At 40.2% G+C, this 17,337-nt stretch overlaps 1 protein-coding gene across 1 annotated transcript in view; it reads right to left on the bottom strand.

The window, feature by feature from the left end:
- The window catches only part of STK3 (serine/threonine kinase 3), a 133,409-nt gene extending 127,356 nt beyond the window's left edge, over nt 1-6,053 (bottom strand). The window contains exon 1 of the mRNA XM_040073495.2: nt 5,911-6,053. Within this exon, the coding sequence (XP_039929429.1) occupies nt 5,911-5,933 (23 nt within the window). The 5' untranslated portion in view covers nt 5,934-6,053. The remainder of the gene's footprint in view (nt 1-5,910) is intronic.
- Nucleotides 6,054-17,337: the final 11,284 nt, after the last annotated feature.

Here is a 17,337-nt window from a genome sequence, read left to right as displayed (position 1 = left end):
CCTGGCAAATCTCAAAACACAACTTGGCTGCAAGCTTGCACTAAAGCTAACACTGAACGCAGCACCGGAAAATATAACCACACACACATTGCAGCAGAAACAGGTGGCTGCAACATGTAAATCCTTCACCCTAAAGTTACAGGGAGTTTTGCTACAAGACAGCCAAGGGTACTAATAAAGTAGAAGATGTGCTGAAGAATAGCTGGTGCTGTAGTGTTAAATATAGACAATGTATTCCATATGCAGGAGGAGGAAAACAGGAAAAAAAAAAAAAGAAAAAGGAAGCTTTGAAGAACAGATCATTGAGAACTTATGGAAAGTAAGTTATCCCACAACACTTTCTGGAAACAAATACAAAACAGGGGAAGGAAGAAGGGCATAGACAGAAAAGATTGACAAATCTTAATAGTGGAAGAACAGTGATCTGAAAAAAAACCCTTCATATTAGGAGATGCAATTCTGTGATATACAAAATTAATAAAAATTGAAGTGACCAATGAGGGACCTCATGAGTCGAAACAGACTTGTAATTGCCAACCTTCTAAGTAAAAGCAAAGAATGTGAAGTAATTGTAAAAGCACACAAGTCATATGGATTGGTGCTAAACAAGGGAAGCAAGACGAGGAGAAGGCACAAAGGTGCACACATTTATAAATCAAGTAACTATTTCATAGACACAGGAATTACATGAATGCAAAAAGCATCCACAATCAGTACAGAAAAGTGCATTAACTCAATAAAGACCATGCAGTTTGCTGCAGCAGTCAAGAAGCTGGAAGCTCTGTGTTTAGGGAACATAACCTTCACAGCAAAGGAAAGGCATAACTCATGGAGAAAAACTGCAAAGAAATTCAAATGAAAACAGCTAAATAATGTCTGCAAAACTGGCCTACAAGAACAAAACTCTCTTCTTTTTCACTCTCTGCTGGTTAGACATTAGAAAGCAGAAAGACAGAACTTACAACTTGCAGAAAAGCACATATTTCATTACTGAACAAGCATATGTTGAGACAAATCAAAGAGGAAAAAATACTTTGCAGGTAGGTATTAAAGTAATAAATCATTCATTTTGTTTCTTTGTTCCAGTTTTTTTTTCCTCTCTGAACAGATTATATGCAGCCTTAAAGGCGGCATTCAAGAAAAAGTTGCTGCCATCATCCCCTTTTTGCTACCAAAAAATGCCATGTACAGTATGTTTATAATATAAGCAGAACCTTTAGCTGAGTCTCTCAGTCAAAGAGCAGTGTAACAAAAGATGTACTAAACAGAAAAGCAGAGAGACTGAACTTCTTAGTAACAGCAAGAAAAGAGAAAGCAGTACCCCTGACTGGTGTTCACAAAGAGAACACTTCCACCCGCTCATCGAAAGAGTAACACCTGCTAAAATGAGAAAGAAGCAAAAACAAAAAAACCCATACCAAAAGGGGTCCAACAACACCATTAATACCAAGGCACTGTGAGTGCTTCAGAAGAGTTAGTGAAACAATCACAAACAGCCATCAACTGATCAAAACCAATGTCACTGTCAAACAACAAATTACCTGGACTACTTGAGAAGCAACCAGGAGATCAATGAAATACGCATTCTGTAGTTTTAAAATTATTTTCACATTATCCAACTCTCACAAACATGTTATGAGACCAAATCACACTTACCACTAAGGCAGCTTAATACAAAACCTATTTCCAGTAAGAAAAGTATGGCAGGCTCAGGAATGTCATCAGCAAATACCCTCCTCAAAACACGTCCCACTCCCTCACACTGTAACGGTACAGCTGCAGGGTCCAGTGTTCAAGTGATGGTACCAACACCACAGGTCTTTGAAGCACAGAAAATCCTAATGACACAGACATTCTAATGATTGCTGTTTCTAGATGTTTAAATAGAATATTCAGCTCTTGAACTACAGAATGTCACATGATGTACCCTCAAGGGCTGCAGTAAAGAAAGCATTTATGAAAACTCTGTGAGAAACAAGGAAGGAGGCAGCGACCAGTGTAACTGGCTAGAAAGCACCAAAAGTAGAATACAAGAGGAGACTAAAAATATCATCATGTTGGTTAAAAGCAAGCAACAATCTTGGGACAGAGAAACACATCTAAAACTTCAACATTAGCACCTAATGGTGGGGAGAAGGGGGCAAGGTGAAGAGGAGGCAAAAATGAAGAGACAAAAGGCACAAGAACAATAGGAGAGAAAGATCGAATATGTCTCATTCCTCTCTCTCATTCATCCTCTACTTTCGTAACACAAGCATTTAAAACAGAACAAATAAATCAGTAAATCAAGGCACTTCTTTACTCTGGCCAAAGGACACAAGTGCCATATGTGTGTGGATACATATATATCACCATATATGAGAAAGTCCAAAGGAGATGCAAAGACGTTCAGTATAAAACCTGGGTAGAAAGTCATTCCAGGTTATTTTTTTTTTCTCTAGAATCTAAACTGTCAGGTAGTGATTATGAGCTATTCTGGAGGTCTTCCAGAAGGGAAGCTGTTCCTTAAACCAGAAGGACTAACTAAACTATACTTCTGAGAAAGACATGTCAAAAGGATTTTCCTGTCCCAAGAACAAGACTTTCCACATAAAATCTAGTCTCAACAAGAAAAATACATCCTAGCAAATAATTATACTTTTATAAATCCAGTTCAGAGAATAAATCATTAATTCCTAGTCTTATTTGCCATTGAGTGCATCAGCAAAATTCTAGAAAAGGAAAACCTAGAAAATATAAGAAGGCACCCAATCCCAGAAAAAAGATCAGAAGAATTTGAACTACACGATGAAAGAGCAAGAGATTTCCTCCCCAAAAATGAAAAAAAAAACAAAAAACCAAAATATGAGTATAGTATCTTACAGTCAGTATATACAGATTTTACAAAATAAATTGGTGATGTGTTAAAGAGGTAGGGAAAAAAAAAAATCCCTGAAAGTTCAAAAATAAAAATAAAGCTTGAATAAAGAGTAGAAAGCCATCAATTACCGTCATGAGTTACAAAAAAAATGGACAGCCACTCCAAGAAACATGAATATAAGTGGTTTATTGTGCAGAAGAACTAGCACATTGAAACATTTAAAAAGAATGGCTGGGATCAATTATATTGATATATTAAAAGAGAAGGTAGTAGGAGAAATCACTGCAGTGGAGATGGCATGTGGAAGCCTTGAGACATGTACTCTGCTTCACAGCATTCACACAAGTAGAAGCAAGAAGAGAGGTTACACCACTGTACTTACATTTAGCGTTCCACCAATAAAGCCCAAATACTTTTGTCCCATCATTTTCAGGAGGAGCTTGACAATTGCCAACAAGTCCATTGACACAAACGTTAAAAACCACACTTTTTTTACAAACAGTTCATATTCTAAGAACAAGCTTTTCCTCTTCCCACAAAACCTGAAAACTTGGGTTTTTCAGGGAACATTAAACTCAAGTTTAAAGAAAGGACTAGAAAACCTTCATTAACACTTCCCATGCTTGTTAAGCAGCCCCTCATTTGCCAGCAGCATGTAGGAGGACAAGATTAAAAACTACATACTTGAGAAAATTCTGTCAATAACTATTTTGTTTTTCCCTTGCACGCAACCTGTATCCTCTCATGTGAGCTTGCCAAGGAAAACAGAAGAACACAACAATAACAACAAAAGAAAATTACAACACTAAGAGGCAAATTTTTAGCTATTTCAAGAGCGAATCTTCTTTCTAGTGAGAGAAAAGTCTATAAGCACATCTAAAGTACAGTTAGAGATTCAGATGCAAGAAAACACTGTGTCAACTACTGCACAAATTGTTCAGCTTAAGTCCAGAACGTCTACTCGAAATTATTTTTAAAGTAAAGACATTCTGAAAAGAAGTCTCCCTTAGAAGTCTTGTGTTACTGTTGTGATATGTTAGTCAAGGAAAAAAAGTGAATTATTTTGACAGCACCTCCATTGAAAAGTCACAATGGCCTAGAATGTCACTTGGGCATCATCATTGCAACGTTCTGCAGGTCTGTATAAATTACAGATTTATATATCAGACAATTGCAATGTGTGCTTCTCTACAAGGAAGTGGAGACAAAAGTGCCCTGTACCTCTAAGGCAACACTGGGATTCTAGGACACCCATGCAACCTTTTAGTGTACATATGAAATTCTTGCTACCTCTAAAAAGATGTCTTGCACCACAGATATGATGCCAATAGATCCCTCTCAGTAACTGCTCCTGTGGACAACAGGTACCAAAGAATTCTGTGTTCACGTTTGTCTTGCCAAGTAAACATGGTCCATTTCAAACCACTACTGTATCCAAAGACAGCACCAGAAATTCAGCCCACAAAAAATAATCTGCACTTCTGGACTTGCAGAAAAAGGAGGTAGCCTAGAATAGTTGGGATTACCAACAATCAGGAAACTGTACAAAACTACCAATAAAGGAGATATTATGCACAGCCATGAAGAATTTGTTTCAAATATTAGGAAATAACCTGAGTTAATATCTTATGAAAAACGGAGTTCAGATTTTCTCTTCCACTAAAGAAACAAATCTGAATTCTCATCACAAATTTCTAGAAATAAGCTTAAAAACACATGTGAAATCTAGTTCTTTCTGACCTAATCCAAAGATTTAAACCTCTTAGTTTCAGTTAGGCCAGACACACACCTCCAGCAAGGCCGTAAAGCTACGGCAAATGCCACATCTTCCCTGCAACATCTAACAGGTTATGCTTACTTCACTGTTTGATTTTCAGTCCTGTGATACCATCAGATCTCATGGTTTCCACTGCTGCTGGTGACTTTGATTACTCCTCAGACATTTTCATTTCTTCTAAAGTTTTCCTGGTGCCTGTCCTACCTCATTTGAGATACGCAGCACTGTCAGCCCATAAGTACATCATAGGCCTGTCCCTCCTTATCCCACTGCCTGCTAAAACCACCCTAGACAGCAACTACAAACCAATTCTTTTTCAAAGTTTTCCACAGTAGGTACTGTCACTTGAGGAAAGTCATCAGATGTTCAAGACTACTTTCTTCTCAAGTCCTGTCATCCCAGAGAAAGCTGCTTTTAAAGAATTTTAAAGGTTCGAAATGGAGATTGGAGAGGTTTTAAAGATGGATGTAAAGACTGATCTAATATCCTTTATCACAAGGATAAAGTCCCTAGATTTTTCATTATCACGAAGCAAAAGTAAAATCAGAGCTCAAAGACAGTAAATATGTGAACCATGTAACTACACTTTGTAGACCACATCAACTAAAGTCCATGTATTGTACAATTATATGCAAGAAAGGCTTGTTCCAACTGAAATATATGATTAAAATTAAACTTAACAAAAAGCAAAATTATTTTATGCACTAACAAGTCAAATAATACGCTGCTTTTTAAATCACGCATAGCAATTAACATGACCTGACAGCCCATATATTTGAGAAAATACATCTACTGTGGGAATATTCTTGGGGTTTGCCTCTTCCCACTCCCTGATTTGCAATTGCAACTATGCAACGCCCACCCCCACAAGCATCCGTCCCTCCAGCAGCAGAGCACAAGGACACTTTCCAACCTGAAAAGAGAAACTACTCGTGTGTACTCCTGCCACAGACCTGAACTATCGAGTGAGAGATCCTCAGGCCAGAGAGGAAGGACTCTGCTCGGCGACCAAGTTTCCCTCATTTCATAGTAAAAACTTTCTTCAAGCAGCCCCCAAGGGTTCATCTCCACCGGGGCATTTACTAGACAGTGTTTTTCGTGGCATCCACATTACAGAAGACCCTTCCTCACGTGACCGAGCCCTCCGGCCGCGAAGCAAGGCTCAGCACCGTCCCTGTCCCACCGCCCTCTCACAGACCCCGGGACCGAGGCCTCACCCCGGCCGAGCCACCGCTCCCGAGGGAGGAAGGGGCCGCCGAGGTTGGGTCGTTACCTCTTAGGCGCTGCCTGCTCCATGCCGTCGCCACCGCGGCCCGCCCCGGGGCCTCTGACCGAGCCCCCGGGCCCCGCCGGACCCGCACAGCTGCCGAGCGACCTCGCCGCCCCTCGACGCGATACCCACACCCTCCCACGGCCGCGCTCCGGCTGCCGCCACTACCGCTACCTCCGGCCGCGGCGGGGGCCCGCCCGGCAGCGCCGCTCATTGGCTACAGCCGCGCCAGAGCCGATGCTGATAGGGTGGCGTGGACGTCGCTCAGAGCGGCGGCTGCGGGAAGGCCCCGCCCACCGCGAGCCGGGCGGGCGCTGCCGCGCCGGCGGGAGGGGAAGATCATGGAGGCCGCGATGCTGCCGAGCTCCCGGCGTGCCCCGCGCGGCGACGGCCCGCGGGGCACGCCGGGAGATGTAGTCCGCCCTCAGAACCCGCTCTCGATGCGAGCCGGGCGGGCGAAGCGGCAGCCCCGCGGCGCCGTTCCGCCCCCGCGCCTCGTCCCCCGGAGCTGGGCGCTGCGCTGCCGGGCAAGGGCGGCCTAGGGCAGACCCGCCGCCTGAGGGCGGCTCTTCCCCTGCGGCCACCCCGTGGCCTCGGGGCCGCGCTGCCGGGCGGCCGAGCCTTTCGCCCGCCTGTGCGCGCCGGGTGAGGCAGCGGCATCCAGCCGCTCCTCAGAAAGTCAAGATCTTCGTGGGAACCCGCCGCAGAGCAGTGCTGAAGGGGAGCTTGAAGTCAGTCACGGCAGGACGGGGGAGCTGCTCCACGCAGCCGCCTCGGGTGACAAGGGAAAGCTTCTGAGGTGGAAATTGCCGGCGCTGGGCTCTTGGGTGTGTGGTGCCAAAGCACACAAGTTACCCTGCAAAGCAGGGGAAGCTGTCACGTAATTACTCAAGCAGCAGGTTTTAGGCTCCAGAATACCGTATGACGGATAGCTGCAATTTCACCACCTTACAACTTCGACTTTCTGCTGTTTATGTACTTGAATCGGATGGATCCAAGTAGATCCAGCCAAGTCAATACAAGAAAACCTTACATGCCCAAGCCAGTTTCTATATCCTTTCCTAACAGCAGGTTTATTTGCCTAACTAATGGAAGTTCAAGGTAGTAAAACACCTAGGCAAGTTCCATAAAAACACTGAGATGCCCACATTCCATTTCAACCTGATTTTAGATGTGCAAGTACGACAACACTCCCACTTGGTAAAAAAATCTGCGCTCCATACATAATTTCATCTCTTTGATGTGCATTAGCAAGGAAATTTAGAATGACTGAAGTCCTACTGTTGTGCAAGTCCTCTACTTTGTCTGAGTCAATCCAACCCAGTTGACTCACTGTGGTCGGGCCAAGTGCACAATGGCAATATTGAATGAACCCACAAAACAAATCACACACCACCATATGACCTTTTAGGTTTCTTTGTTTTTCTGAGTCATGGAAAAACTGCAATAGAACATCTTCCTTTGCACAACAGATTAATGCTGAGCTCTTCCAAGTATCATCCCACAAGCCACAGTGGCTCACCAGCAGTACTGCCAGATGTGTCCATAGCATAAACAGCAGTTTGTAGGATATGCCAAAAAAAAACCAAAAAAAAAAACCCCACCCAGGAAAAGGAGCCAGCAGATGGCTGAGATGGAGTATGGTATGAGTGCTTCAGAAAGTGGTAAGCAGGAATCCCACAAGATATCCCATTTTTCAGTTCAAGGACAGGTGAGGTCAGGCAGATAGCAAATGCCATGTGGCTAGTGTCCAGCTTTGTTTTACAGATATTTGGCTATACCTGCTGACCAATTACTATTTACAGTTCACCAATTTCACCTAATGAAGAGCAGTCTGATATGCCTGTTTGGCTTTAATACTCCTGGAATGCAGAGGTTGTCTCCACATCCTTTAACACAAATATTTAAGGCAGTATGTTGTCTGGGTTATTTCAGAGGAGGGAGGTTTTGCTCCCACATCTCTAGCCAAAGCTGCCACAGACTATACATTAAAGCAAGGAAAAGGATTCTTAGAAATAAAATACAGGTACTATATTATCGTTGTAACAGCAATACAAAGAAACAGAGCCAAGAAGTGCTCCCTCTTCCCATTCACACATATATTTCATTTTCTGGAAAAACTTAGGGTAAACAGTGTAATCTGCCACTCTTACCTCTCCCTTAAACAACAGTTGACAAGAACAAAAGAAAAATTTTCCAAGCAAAAAATAACATATTTAGATATTTTCTCTGTTCATTTGAAACTATTTAATACCACAATCCCCACTTCAAAAAAAATACCCTGACTCCTCAGTAACTGAGGAAGATAGAGCAGGACTGTCCTCCATCTATGCCACTGAAGAAAGAAAAGGGTGCAAGAAACTCAAGATGTCTGAAACAGGAGAAGTTAGGTAGCCTGGCTTTATTACATAGTGGAGCAAACAGTGCCAAAAAAGAGTATGGACTAATTCCATGCCTCTCTCACAGAAATATAAGTTGTATCTTGTGCAATTGCCAGAAAGCTTTCTAAGTACATTTGAACTGACAATAAAACATAAGTAGGATAACACATATATCACGGTGTTTTTCAAGATCACTTTATTCATCTCTTATAATTTCAAGTAGTATTTTTAGTCAATGACATTGGAATAAATAACACTATCTCACCTTTCCCCTGTGACATGAATTTGAGAACCGTGCTGTGAAATATGGCACTGATTTGGTATTCATTACAATACTGTACCTAGCCAATGGCAAAGAAGGAACTTTGAAAGGGAAAACAGATTCCTTCTGTTCTCCTACTCCATTCAGAGTTTCCAGTTAAGAGAAGTCTAGATGTTCTGGAGGCATGAATATACTATGAGATTGCTGGTGTCTAGACAAGATGGAGATGAGGAAGTTGCAGACACTCTACAAGAGTATTCCCATGATTTCTTCCAACAGCAGAACTAACACTACTAAGAAGGCGACTGAGTAAGAAAATATTTAATGTAGCCCAATCCTAAAAATGTAGGAGAAAACTAACTGAATTAATCCTTTTCTTCTGAAGAATTTTATCCACTTTACTAATTTATCTGCCTGAATTAGAACGCCCTTTTCTGCAGAACTGGCATCAACATCAAATATAATTCCTTAGACCAAAGAATGGATGAAGACCATACTTAGTTTTTGAGTACTATAATTATTTTATATTATAATATAGTTTTGTAAACATAAAATAATTTATATTATAATTACTTACACCGCAATGAAATCAGGAATCACAATGGCATGGACAACCATTTGGTGCTGTATAGACACACAGAAAGAAAGTCCTCAAGCCCCTAAAAATATGAACAAAAAAAGTCCTAAAATATCAGTCCTGTCTCAGTTGTATATAGTTTGTAATAAAACTAAGAAGAATAAAAGTTACTTTGAGAAGATCATGTCTGCATTTCTAACAGATATTACTGACGATAAGATTTAAATTACAAATATATACTTCAAAGTCATTCATAAACATCATGCAAATAAATTACCAATGTTATAGCAGGGACCTTATCTCGTTCCTTTGATAGGAAATAAAAGCAGCATTTACTTCAGAAGTATTTGATCAGGCTCATTTAAACAAAGTTCATTGTAATGAATACATGAGGCTACTGTAAAACAGCAGAATTAATAAATAGCGCATGTTTTCCAAAAGATACTTGTCATGAACACTCCCCAAAGAAAATACCTCTAGTCCTTCATCATGTCTGTGGTGCTTTTCACAGGCCAGCTCTTTTTCCCCTGTGCTTTCTATCCTTTCACCTTGGTACCCCTCATTTCTTTCACATGGACACGGTCCTCACTGCTCTCTTCCTTGATGTGCAATTGTTATCCTACAGCAGCTCCATTCACCAGCTTGGCACACCAAAACTGACTAAATCCATGTAGACCCCACTCTCCCAGCTTTATCCTCCTAACACTCTCCACATCTCTGGTGCCTCACCATGTCTTGGCCCACTCTGGCATTACCCCATGGAGTTCCAAGGATGCTGTGTCTCCATTACACCTGCAGATTTGCTCACAGATGTTTGGCTCACAGGAGAAAGCTGCAGGCCAGTCCACAGCGTGGTCCTAAACTCAGGTAAGAACAGAGTTTCCCTCACTTCGCCCTTGCCCTGGGGTAGACAGCCCCACAAACAGACATTCTCTCCTCTACCATTGAGTTCTGTAAAAATAAGAACTTACTGTAATTACAGACCTCCGAATTTTCACAAAATATGTTTAAGACTAGTAAGATAAGGCACAAATGATTGTGAAGGGGAGAAAGGCAGGGGATGGCAGGCAAGCACAAAGATGGAATGAATGCAGGAGCCTGCTTTCCTTGGAATCCAATTCATAAATTCAGTAGATAAATAGTCAACAACAACATGTTTGCATGTCTCTCCCTGTGACTGCCTGATAGTAATCTGGTATGCTGAAAGTTAAGGAAAAGGCCTTGAATGAAATACCAGCTTGTTTATACAAAAGATAAGGAAAACTGACTTCTGCCTGTATTTTCTTCCTACCTATCATGTCCAATGTGAAGTAACCTTGAAGACTTATCTAAAAAATTTTTATATACTTTCCTAACCTTGTCAGTCATAAAATAGTTATAAATAAAATATAAAGGAACAGCGTACTTTCAAGTCTGGAATAAAATTTATTCTTTTCTATAGTGAGTTTTTAAGTAAGTTTAGGATTAAAGAAAAAGGCAGAAAATAAAAAGTCAGGCAATATAAGTACAGCAATATAGATTCTGCTATCCATATCAAGTCTTTTAAAATCAGCATGATTCACAAAATTCCTACTTAACATTAAAAAGAGTCATAAAAAAATATTATCTGCACTACTTGCAATTCCTCTCACTACCTAGTATATGTTATTTTGATATTCAAAATATTATTACTGGACCTAAAGCCATTTGTTGATTAGGATAGGATTTTACTGTTGACTAACCATTTAGCTCACAGTCTTGGTAACAGGCTATATATAGACTTACCATTTGCTATTTTTCCTGTTATAGCACACTATGGTAAAAATAAACCATGGATACAGAGTTGCTATTTACAGTTGGCCACAGAAGATATTCCGGTCTGTACTACAGCTGCATTGATTGTGCTCATGGGATCTACAGATTGGCATTAATGTGAAAAAAAAAAATCCCATTTTGGTTTGTGAAACCATTACTGTTGTTGTGGTAATACTGAGGGTTACTCTGGATTCCCTTCTGCACAAAATTTTCCTCCTCTTTCTGAGAGCAACCATCTGCTCTCCAGTGTGCAAAGAAGTGTGCTCACACCCTGGAGATTAAATAAATTATGTTTAATGAGCAAGCCTTGATGCCTGCACTAGGGGTGGAAACGAGTATCAATAACGAAAGAAAGATTGAATCATCATTACTTGATGAAGCAAATACTTCAGGAAACCAGCTTCAACTGCATGAGTACGCACAGCCATATGCCCAAGGCTTCCACCACCATGGTGGCTGGATTTTCTTCTATCTTCCTTTAGCTCCTGAACTGAGAATTTTAATAACACATGGCAGAAATACTTAATGAGGATACAGGTTTTGGGGGTTTTTTTACAGTTTTTAGGGATAAAGCTTTCAAGAGGCTAACAAGACCAATTCTTTCAGGTTCAAAGGAGGCAAGTTTCCTTGCCCTTGTGCGCCTTCCACACAATTGCTGGAAGAGAAGTATAAATATGTGTGACACCAAATGACAGAATTCAAAATAAGGAGAACTCAATACAACGTGAAAATACTTTGTGAATACTGAGCACTACAAAGGCAATGCCATGAAGTGCTTACAGTTTATTGAGTTACAGAGTTTTGGGGTTTTTAGTAGAACCCTTCCTATTTATTTCTGAAGTGCATCTCCAGCATGCTTCATAAATATTAAAAAGCAAGTGTTTTTATAAGGAAGAATCACTCATCTAAATGCTTTACAATCCAGAAGCCACATTTCAGTTTCTTACTTTTTTCCAACTTTACCAACTGAAACATGCCAGAAGACCATAATTCAAGTCCAAATAAGCTACTTGTATAACAAGTACACTCACACTTAAAAAAAGAAAAAAAAAATAATCCAAATACAATTGCAGTCTTAAAACTTCACTTAAAAAAAAAAAAAAAAAAAAAAAATCAGGGACATAACGGCCATTTCATGACTGACTGTGAAGTAATGTGTCTGATTACAAGATAAGGTCCCATGTAAAGTGGGACTAAAATCTAAGAAAACTGTTAAGCTTTGCACTTACATTCCCATTTTGCACTTAAAAGCAGTGTGTGCTAAAGAAACAGCAAAGCAGCAAATAATGAATTTTCACAGAACTGGCTTTGTACAATGCACTCATTTGAGTCTCTTCTAAGCAGGTTTGGTTTGGTTCAATAAGGGAGAGTTTTATGGCATCCTCACCACTACCCAGGATGAGACATTAAACTGCTGTCACTACTGAACAGGGAAACTTTCTGCTGAAAATAAGACTTCAAAGTGACCGAAGTGTACATAAGTAATGCTAGAAAACCATAGCAAAACATAGAGCAAGTTACTATCTAGAGAGCTAATTAACCCCATTGAATTTGAGAACTAAGCTTTTTCCATTATTCCATCCTTAAAAATAATTTTCTTATTGGATGATTAGTAGATTTCTTAAATACCATGAGAGAATCTATCAACAGCCATCAACATGGTAATTTGTACCAACCAAATTAGTAATTTTTAAATTAGGAAAAAGAAGAAAGGTTTAGGTGGCACAATTTTCTTTCAGAGCTGAAGAAAATAGAGCAATTTCATATCCTAGGAGCTTTCTTAATAGAAACAGTTAATTTACCACATAAGGAATATCACATGCGTACCACTTCCACCTAACATGAGTCACTCCTTCCAGCTGAGAAAACTAAGGTCTTTTATCTTCCTCAGGGTGGAGTCCATCTCCTCCCATAGATCCCTACAGAATAAAACTGCTAATCGTTTTAAGATTTAAAAGCATTACTTCTTTTACTTTCTTGTGTTCATATATCACGTTTCAATGTCTTCTAAACAAGAGAGAGCTTAATGTTTTTGTGTAACCTTGAGCAGGCCGGTACACAACTTTTATTGCTTCATCCTTGAGCTCTTCTGTAGTTCCATGATCTAATTTGTTATACTGATGGTATTAAGCTGCTCTTACCAGATTGACAATATGCAATATAAATTCCTTAAAGCTAATTTTAAAATGGGTATGCTAATTTGAATACTAGGTTAAACAAGGAAAAGATGAAACAGAATAAAAAAGTCAAACTACATGTTTTAATAAATACTGTGTCTCTCCTCCTGAGGTTAATAGACAGCAAATCACTGCTCCATGCAGTTCAAACTAGGCAGAATGGATTGGATCCAAAATCTGTTGACATCATCAGTTTCTTTCATTCAAATATACTACTTTGAGGATCAGTCCTTAGAGGAGAGCCCTGTCTAATTTCTCATGGCAGTGTGAATACAAAGGCAGATTTTTGCTTGACTAGTGTTTCCATACTTGGCCCATTTCATGTCCCAGGAGGAAGGAGGAAAACTCAGGATGGGGGACAGGTCATATTAAACACTACCATTTATTTGAAATAACCTCTTAATGATGTGTCATTGGTTCGTTAGATCAGAAATTATGCAGTCAGAGAAGATAAACAGTGTAGAAGTGGCCCCCTTTTTGTGGAATAGATATTAAGCATCTGAAATTTTAGACAGTGCGAAAATCTGCTGTTCCTAGTCACAGGGACGCTTATGCAATGTTGTATAATATGCATTACCTGCTAATATATTATGCATTACAATAGCTATGTATAATTTGCATTGCAATGGTATAGCAATTTTAAGTGAGAAAAAGGTCACACAACTGTGTTAGTATACACACAAATATACACAGCACTAATTTTATATAAAGTAACAGAAACAGCACTTTATAAACACTCGACTCAAATGTAATTAGCATTTTTCTTGACCTTTCAAAATGGTCTTTCAAAAGCAAGTACCTCATTTTGATGGGTGTGGGATACTCAAAAGCTCTAAATTAAATGCCTCAAAAACAGTCTTCAAAACTGTGTTCTAAAGTATATTGCAACTCTCTTTCCAGTTTTTGGCACCTGTTCCTGAAATGAAGGGGGGAAAAAGCTCATTGAAACAAGATTATGCATTATTTTTCAGGAATTCAGCAATTTCTTGAAGGGATTAAATTTACTACAGCTTTAAAATAACAGAGTTAGTGCACATTTTGAATGGTTACAGGGCTGGGTAACAGCTAGTACAGGAGCCTCAGGGGATTTTATTGTAGTTAACCCATCCTTCTGTTCTGTTCCTACTTTTACATCCTGCTTTTACATGCAAAAGAAAAAGGTTGTACTTAATACAATATTTATAGCTATAAGTAATAGTCAGTTCCTTTCTGCTTTTACTGTACCAGCATGTATAAGAAATACACAGGACTATATCTATATTACTGCTACTACTTTGCAAAATGCTGTATATATTGCAAAGCTGGCTCTCTAATAGAAGGCAGTTAAAGATCTCTGCACTGAAATCTGCCAAAGCTGATACTGCAATCGCAAACATGTGTTGTTACACTTCTTGTGGCTCATCTCCACATGGTGCAGCTGTTGTGTTGGCTAAAGAAAATGCAGGCCCAAGGGAAACAAATTTAATTCAGCTGGGGCGACTTCCACTAAAAAAAGTGCTTTAAGGAGAACAGGTGTCCTACAGTAAGAGGGATTGTTTGAGAGGTTTTCCCCAAAGTTGCTTCGCTTCTAGGAAAGCTATTCAGAAGTGGCGTGCCTGTGATAATAATCTTTTGCGGTCTAATTTTTAAATAATGCCCTTCAGAAATGCAATGGATTCCAGAAATTCTGTTTTTGTTTGTTTGGCTCAGTCCTAGGACAGGAAAGCTAGTACAGGACCTTATGCTGCTTGTTAAGAGCTGGAGGAAGCCTCATTGCTGTTATTCAGATTCCTGTGCCCCAGGAAGGTTTGTTTAATCAACAAATGATTGTACCAGGCAGACCTGCAGCCCGGATAAGTCACCAGCTGACACCCCTAGAGCTGTGCCTGTTTAAACCTGTGTAACTGTTGTTTTAAGTTTAATCTTTTACTAAATTCACTTAAATGTAGCCCCCTCCAAAATATGTTCCCATTTAGTCAAAATAAATAAGCTAAGATACAGAATCTTCTCTAAGAAAACAGTATTAAGTATATGAACTTTTTCCTTTTCCGGGAAGACATTTACCTTATGCACTATAACACCTCCTCTTGCTCTGTCACGCATTCCCACCTCCCTGCTTTCTGTGTCTTCTGGTTTATCAGAATGAAAACCATTTGACTGATGTCCAGCAGCCTCCACACTACGGGCGAAGGCACATCCCAGAGCGCTGAGGAACTGGGATCCCTGGAAGCTGGGAAAGACTTTTCCCAGCAGGCTCTCAGATGTGTCTCTGTCAGTGCTGACTGAACCAGCCCTTCAGACAGATACTGCAGCAGACAGCAGCTCTTCTCTTCCTCTTGTCATCTCTCTTTCCAAAATAAGGGTAGTGCAGAGGGCAGTCTCTTCTTGTGTAGATAACTTCATACTGCACTTTCCTCCTTTGGGCCTGTTTTTTCTATCTCCTACAAGTTCATAATTCCTTCTCTTTGAGGCAATAGAAGTCCAAACGAGGGTTAATTTTTCCACACACATCCCATTCCTACAGTGTTGGTTCTCCTATAGGGTGTATAGTATTTGCTTTCAGCTCTTCTTTCTCACATCTTAACTAAATAAATGTTATGACAAAATTCTGTCTATATTTTTGCAAGGTTAAGCTTCTTAGCTCCTTCTTCAATATTTATTGCCAAATGTTGTGTCTTCAGAGTGTCATATGCAGACCTTGGGCTGGTTTTTGGATTTTTTCTCAAATTTCTGAATTGAAGACCCAGTACTCCTCCCTTTGAATAACATTCAGAATTCAACAAGGTCCATAGCAAAATTCATGAGAATCTTGATCTCTCTGTCCGCACATAAAGACCTGCAACAAATCTTGCATTTTTGCCAACTTCCCTTTACCAAGGGAAAGAAATTTATTCTGCTCCTGCTACTTTTCTCAACAGGACTTGTGACAAAAGCCCAAAGTCACACTGATGGAAGGAACTGCTATGGCCATGCCTGAATTCAAAAGCCAGGAGTAGATGGACCATACCCTGCCAGTGAGGGGAAAAATTTATTCCATTTAACAAAATAAAGAGAGACAACAATGTAGTGAAACCTGCATTTGCAGTGAAACCATTAGGGAGACACTCACTCTTTACTGTGTATATGTACAACCAGTACCCCAAACACTGGAAAAAAAAATATATTATTCATAAAGTGAGATCAATTCAACAAAGTGTCTGAGTGTCACTGAGGGAAGCTGCTTAGAGTGATATCTGAATTTGAGATTAACCTCTTGCTTTTCATGGCACTGGACTGTGTGCTTGTCAGGGAAGTTTTATGTTTGAGGTTCAGGGAAAAGGTGATGGCCATGTCCTCTGAATGTTTTCAGATGACTGATTTTCAGAATGTTGCTGGCATTCTTCCAGCTGGAGGCCTGGCCATTAGATAAGTTTAACGTTATGGTGACCATTTGCAAAACAGACGAGAGCAGGAATAGCAAGAGGAAATGAGAAACCCAAGAAACCTACTGAAACTCTCTGAAAAGAGTCTTAGCCTTGGAAGGAAAAGTCTTAGATCCTTCCACTGTAAGAAAAACTATTAAGCGTACATTTTCAGCTGGTAAAAGTATAACCACTATCCCAAGGGAAACGAAAACACTGGCTGAGGCAATACTACCTCAAGTGCCAGCTCAAAGAAATCCAGGAAACGTTGCACTAGTTTTCTGTGTAAGAGTCTAGACAAAAGGTTTAGATATGGCCAGATAGGATACATTTACTTCTGCTTTCAGGTGGGGGGTTTTTGTTTGGTTTGGGTTTTATTTTTAATGGTGAAGCCCATAGTTCTGCTGGCTAAGAACCCTGTTTAATAATCCCTCCTCTGCCAGTATTTAAAGTGTGTTAAATGGCATCGGAGCATTACACTAGCAGAAGATTTGACAGATATCATTTGGCACATCCTGTGGTCGTTCACATCACCCTTACAGCTGCCTTTTCCCTCTCTCTGCCAGAAATTACTGCTTCTGGAAGTGGCTTGGCAAAAGGATCATACCTGTACTTCAGCAATGCTTGTTCAGCCAGATGCTGTAATTCAAACTTGCAAGCAGAGATAGCTGAGGGCCATTCATTTTTGTTCTACATTTAGTAGCTGAAGTCTCCTTTACACTGCCATTTGGAAACATTATGAGCAGTGATCCTTGGTTACCACATTTTCACTATCGGGCTTTCACATGGCAATGGAACTTGATGTGGTGGAAACAGGAATGGGGCTCTCTCCACTGGTAATTTCCTGGCAGAGAGAAAA

This window comes from Hirundo rustica, chromosome 1 (genome assembly GCF_015227805.2).
Source record: "Hirundo rustica isolate bHirRus1 chromosome 1, bHirRus1.pri.v3, whole genome shotgun sequence".
In the NCBI taxonomy this organism is placed as follows: domain Eukaryota; kingdom Metazoa; phylum Chordata; class Aves; order Passeriformes; family Hirundinidae; genus Hirundo; species Hirundo rustica.
This window is presented reverse-complemented; position numbering and strand designations above follow the sequence as displayed.